The 6,225-nt window shown below is 39.7% G+C and overlaps 1 protein-coding gene across 1 annotated transcript in view; it reads right to left on the bottom strand.

Moving 5' to 3' along the window:
- Positions 1-2,655: 2,655 nt before the first annotated feature.
- LOC308086076 (uncharacterized protein) overlaps positions 2,656-6,225 on the bottom strand; it is a 14,313-nt gene continuing 10,743 nt past the window's right edge. Inside the window, exon 11 of the mRNA XM_080429436.1 lies at positions 2,656-5,183. Within this exon, the coding sequence (XP_080285562.1) occupies positions 4,838-5,183 (346 nt within the window). The 3' untranslated portion in view covers positions 2,656-4,837. The remainder of the gene's footprint in view (positions 5,184-6,225) is intronic.

Genomic DNA, 6,225 nt, shown 5'->3' with positions numbered 1-6,225 from the left:
TTTAAAAATAGCCGATCTACAAGCTCACAACGCGTCGTGACGTGTTGTGAGCTTGTAGATCTGCTATAGTATATCTGCTATATATACAAATATCCACATGAAAATGATTAATTTCTCTGCAGATTTATGTTTTCATGTGTTCATCACAGACATATACTTTGAGCATGTACAGATGTCATATCTAGTCTAAGCCTGCAGATGGTGCTAAAGGACAGGCCAAAACAAACAAACACCATTGTAGATGATTCACTGTTGAAGACATTAATGGTTCCTGAGGAAATAGACAATCTGTAATGTTTTATTATTTATGACTTTATATAAATTTACACATAATCAGTGGTGGAAAGTAACTAAGTACATTTACTCAAATAATTGAGGTACTTTTACTTTACTTGAGTATTTCCACAAGCTTTGATGTGACATGTACATATCTCTGCTGTCCGGCCGGAACCAGCTAAATCCAAAATGGTAATTGTTCAGGAAATGAAAAACAAAATATCAATTTTTCTGAAAATGAAGAAAACCTTATATTTTTAAAACAAAGCAATACTGCCTCATCAAACTTGGTATTGTGACTTTATATATTATCAGATACTTGCATGTGTCATTATATTATCACCACTTTACCCAAATCCAGCTCAAGTGGAGTTAGGAGGTTTTGTCCATCATTGATAAGAACAGCTGGCAATGGATCTCAAAGCTCACAACACATCACAACGCATTGTGAGCTTGGAGATCAGCTATTTATGGTGAGCGCCATCCTCATATACTAAGTATAGATCAAGCTGAATTCTGTACTTAAACAACTTTTATTTTAACATGCATTGTAAACAACCATGGATCTAACTGTTACCACTGTTGTTCTTCTACAGTTGAGTGCAACAAACAATTCTGCCTCAATACTCAATCATGTATTTAACAAAAGCAATCATGGCACATCAACAATAAATAAATGGCATATAAATACAAAATACATTCATGAAAAATAGAATCTGTAGCCTATCAAATCTGTAGCCTACTGCACTAACAATAACAACCACAGTTGAATTTACCTATCATATACCTATCAACATTTTATTATCACACTGTTGTGTGTTGTGTGTTGCGTGTGTGTGGTGGGTGTTTCTTAGTGCTTTAGATTGTCATAAAAGCTGTGAAAGTCTTTACTGGGGTGACATCTATCAAACCTTGCACATACATTCTCTTCTCTTCCCAGTTTATGTTCTCCCAAAAGCATTGAAAAATCTTCTCCCTGTCTGCCTCATACAGAGCAGAGCTTCTCTGAGAGCCTAAGAGGAGGGGGGAGTTGTTTGTTTTTGACGGACAGTTTGAGGGTCCAATGGAGTTAGGAGTTTTCGTCAGAGGCGCTTTTTAATACTTTTCATATGTTATTATTAAAAAGATTTTACACAGATGTAGAGGGGGTTCAATAGCGTTGATTTATGAAAAAAAAAAAAAAAACTGAAAATGGAGTTAGCTGGTCCCGGCTGGACACTGACGATAATATAAAACATAATTCTATGTTCTGTATTTAATTCTATGATGTACATCAATGTCTTGCTGCAGTCTGGGACTAATATATATGAACAGATATCAATGACAATATTTACATCTAAATGTAAATCTTTATATATACATGTTTTAATAAAACAAAACCAGATAGATATTTTAAATGTAATCTTTTTAAATATGCTTAATATATCGTTGTTGTCTGGCAGAAACCTCATATCTCCACATTTAAACTGTTTATGTTTCTTTATGAATTAATGCTCTACTTCATCATACAAGAGTGTCGCTCACAAGTAGTGAAAATAGCAGATCTACAAGCTCACAACATGTCGAGATGTGACGCGTTGTGAGCTTGTAGATCTGCTATTTTAACTATTTTAAAAATGTTTTTAAAACAATAAAAAAGTAAAGGTTTAGTACATACAAGGTTACCACCTGACAGCATGAATATTGAATGTAGAGTCTCAGTCTACATGACAGACAGTGAAGACACAACATTATTTATTTATCATTCTTTATTTAATTCAGGGCTGTCATACAGTAAATGTTCTGCTTATTCATTATAAAACATTAAACAAATAGAATTGATGAATTAAGGTATAAATGTTGGTCCTGTTCTGACAAAGTAAACCTCAGTGTCTCCAGCATCACATCTCAGCCCAACTTAGGACTCATGTACATGTTTATAGCTCATAAAGTATGTAAAATATAATGTGTAGTTCATATACAATTCACATACAATCACAACTACACTGGTTGTATTTGGTGTCCCTGCTCTTTTATTGAGACCTTTAGATCAGAGGTGATGCAACTTTGATGATGTAACTAGAGGGACACTATACATTACATTATATTTACACTATATTTACACACTCACTCCAGAGGGACACATTACATATACTGTCAGGCAGACACCTCTTATCTCTGTATTTTAACTTTTTTCGTAAATTAATGTCGTACTTCGCCATTCTATGTCACACAAAAGTAGCAAGAATAGCAGATCTACAAGCTCAAAACGTGTCGCACTGCGACACGTTTTGAGCTTGTAGATCTGCTATTTTTTAATTGGAATCCAGATTTCTTTTAGGCTATTTTTCAATTGGAATCATGAAAAGTAACCTTTTTATTTAATTTCAAATGCATTTAGTTATACTTATGTTAACTTTATGAACTTAAATACAAACACATTGGACATAAAAAAGACAATAACATTTGAATACTAGTCATTAATCTACTAATATAGACTGAAGTAATTAAAGCGGGACATGTTTGTGTGATGGGGTCAGTTTTGTAACTACATTGTTTATCATTTATTTTATAAGTTGCGTGCATCTGTGCGTTATCATTTATTTTATACATTGAGTGTATATGTTTGAGTCGCAATCTGTACTCTGTTACTGCCCCAAGAACAGTTCCCATGGCAACAAGGGCGGATCAGCGGAGCAATTAATGGTGATCAGAGGCAGCGGTGCGGGCAGACACAGGTTCAAGTTTAAGGCCACTCAGCACAGGGCGAGACAGAAACGCCACGGAACAGAATGCCACAGCACGCACAGCACAGGACAATACAGCACACACAGCACAGGACGCCACAGCACGCCACGAATGCTTGGGAAGCGTGGAATAAGCGACACACAGCCAAAACGACACGTTCCAACAGAGCATCGGTGCAGCCAAGGAAGAGAGGCAGCAGTCGGGTTGGACGGCCGTATGCAGACGGTACCGTTTTATCCACGAGAGGCTGAAGTCAAAGAGGGGAAGCCGAATCAACTCAGCAGAGGGGCCAAGTCTTAGCCTGGCTCCACCCCCTGAATCCTTTGCCTAGCATTCAGGGTCTGGTGACGCTTTCGAAGGCGGGTGTTGCTCGGTTGAAAATCTGACCGACGAATCGGGATCGGGACAATCCAGTATGAACCAAGCGCGTTGGCTCATAGTGGAGTCCCACTTTGGCCACGCCCCCATCTCAGAACTCCGCTGCATTGAGAGGGCTTTCAGACTGAATAATGGAGTGAAACGAAATGAAAATTCAGGCTGAGTGTCAGGCTAGCCAAGTCTAGCTCCATAAAGAACCTCTCACTCCGCTATACAGCTCCGAGATGAGGTTTTGTGGTTTTGAATCTACCATTAGTTTTGGGATACGACGTATACAAAAGGGTAAACAGCGGAGCCTTGGCGGACGTTCCACCGATTCTGGATGAGAACGACATAGAACCTCATCTCGGAGCTGTATAGCGGAGTGAGAGGTTCTTTATGGAGCTAGGCCAAGTCACGACTTGCCCCTCTTAAAAGCTAAGTACCCCTCTTGTGATGCTAAACGGCGTGTGCACAGTGTGTGTACCTGTAGTGCTGTTGTAAACCCATTATTTTAGTCTGTTGCATGTTATTAGTTTATTTCAGTCCCACATGAAGGCTCCAATTTGGGGACATTTTTAATTCATCGTGAACAGTACCCTGGCCTGGGTTATTATTTGTTGCACGCTTTTATATACTGTTAACCTTAATACTTTGTAGCTTTTATTTTTGTGTGCAGTGATTTTAGTGTTGTGACAGTAGGCCATTGTGGGATAGTTTAATTTACGTGAATTATTTTATTGATCCTTAAAGGAGACCCCTGGGAGAAGAGGAGAAGAAGAGGAGAAACTATACGGACTATATGGACTGTGCTCTACTCCTAAACCGGGACCATACGGACATTGTTAAGAGTAGGACTGTGACTGCCTGATATTTCTGTTTTTATAATTTTGTACAATTTGGCAATAAACTTGTTTTATTGCACCCTTGCTCTTATTGTTTTACTCTGCTCAACCCTGGTATATAAGAACCTGTTTAGAAGTGTTACTTGAGTTCCTGGGCTCTATTATCCTCCAGGTGGCGTAGTCGGCTCTAAAAATAATAATTGTTATTTCCACCTTGCCACATTTGCATGTTTGGAATCATAACAGCTGAAATCAATAATATATCACTATTCTGATTTTAACCTGCGGGCCGCATTAAGTGAAGGTGAGGGCCGCATTAAGTGAAGGTGAGGGCCGCATTAAGTGAAGGTGAGGGCCGCATTAAGTGAAGGTGAGGGCCGCATTAAGTGAAGGTGAGGGCCGCATTAAGTGAAGGTGAGGGCCACATTAAGTGAAGGTGAGGGCCGCATTAAGTGAAGGTGAGGGCCGCATTAAGTGAAGGTGAGGGCCGCATTAAGTGAAGGTGAGGGCCACATTAAGTGAAGGTGAGGGCCGCATTAAGTGAAAGTGGGGGCCGCATGTTGCCCCCGGGCCTCTCCTGTCATTAATGTAGGATATCTGTACTGTCAGAGTTGAGTTAAAGGACGTCTACATTATGTGGATTTCTTGAGTCTTTTTGGGCCGGGGGGCCCCATCAGGGCCCCATCAGAGCTAGAAGCTCTGGGACTGTTTGGGGCGGGGGGCCCCGTCAGGGCCCCATCAGAGCTAGAAGCTCTGGGACTGTTTGGGGCGGGGGGCCCCGTCAGGGCCCCATCAGAGCTAGAAGCTCTGGGACTGTTTGGGGCGGGGGGCTGAATGGAGGGTTCACCCAGGGCATCATCAAACATCTTCTTCAGGGTGACTCGTTCAGCCCAGCCAAAGCGTCTGACAAACCCGTAGACACCGAAAAACAGAAGAGGAAACATCTCCATCAGGTCAATGTCAGCAGCAGCCTTAGCACTGTAAACACACAAAGCAGTGATCACTGAACACTAAATGTTATGATGAACACACTGACATCTATCTAACTGCTGCTTTATAAAGTACTGAACACACTGACATCTATCTAACTGCTGCTTTATAAAGTACTGAACACACTGACATCTATCTAACTGCTGCTTTATAAAGTACTGAACACACTGACATCTATCTAACTGCTGCTTTATAAAGTACTGAACACACTGACATCTATCTATCTGCTGCTTTATAAAGTACTGAACACACTGACATCTATCTAACTGCTGCTTTATAAAGTACTGAACACACTGACATCTATCTAACTGCTGCTTTATAAAGTACTGAACACACTGACATCTATCTAACTGCTGCTTTATAAAATACTGAACACACTGACATCTATCTATCTGCTGCTTTATAAAATACTGAACACACTGACATCTATCTGCTGCTTTATAAAGTACTGAACACACTGACATCTATCTGCTGCTTTATAAAGTACTGAACACACTGACATCTATCTGCTGCTTTATAAAGTACTGAACACACTGACATCTATCTGCTGCTTTATAAAGTACTGAACACACTGACATCTATCTAACTGCTGCTTTATAAAGTACTGAACACACTGACATCTATCTATCTGCTGCTTTATAAAGTACTGAACACACTGACATCTATCTAACTGCTGCTTTATAAAGTACTGAACACACTGACATCTATCTGCTGCTTTATAAAGTACTGAACACACTGACATCTATCTAACTGCTGCTTTATAAAGTACTGAACACACTGACATCTATCTATCTGCTGCTTTATAAAGTACTGAACACACTGACATCTATCTATCTGCTGCTTTATAAAGTACTGAACACACTGACATCTATCTATCTTCTGCTTTATAAAGTACTGAACACACTGACATCTATCTATCTGCTGCTTTATAAAGTACTGAACACACTGACATCTATCTATCTGCTGCTTAATAAAGTACTGAACACACTGACATCTATCTAACTGCTGCTTTATAACGTACTGAACACAC

Source organism: Gymnoscopelus braueri (assembly GCF_963280865.1).
Source record: "Gymnoscopelus braueri genome assembly, chromosome: 5".
NCBI classification, from domain to species: Eukaryota; Metazoa; Chordata; class Actinopteri; order Myctophiformes; family Myctophidae; genus Gymnoscopelus; species Gymnoscopelus braueri.
Note: the sequence above shows the minus strand (reverse complement) of the source record. Positions and strands in the feature narration are given on the sequence as shown.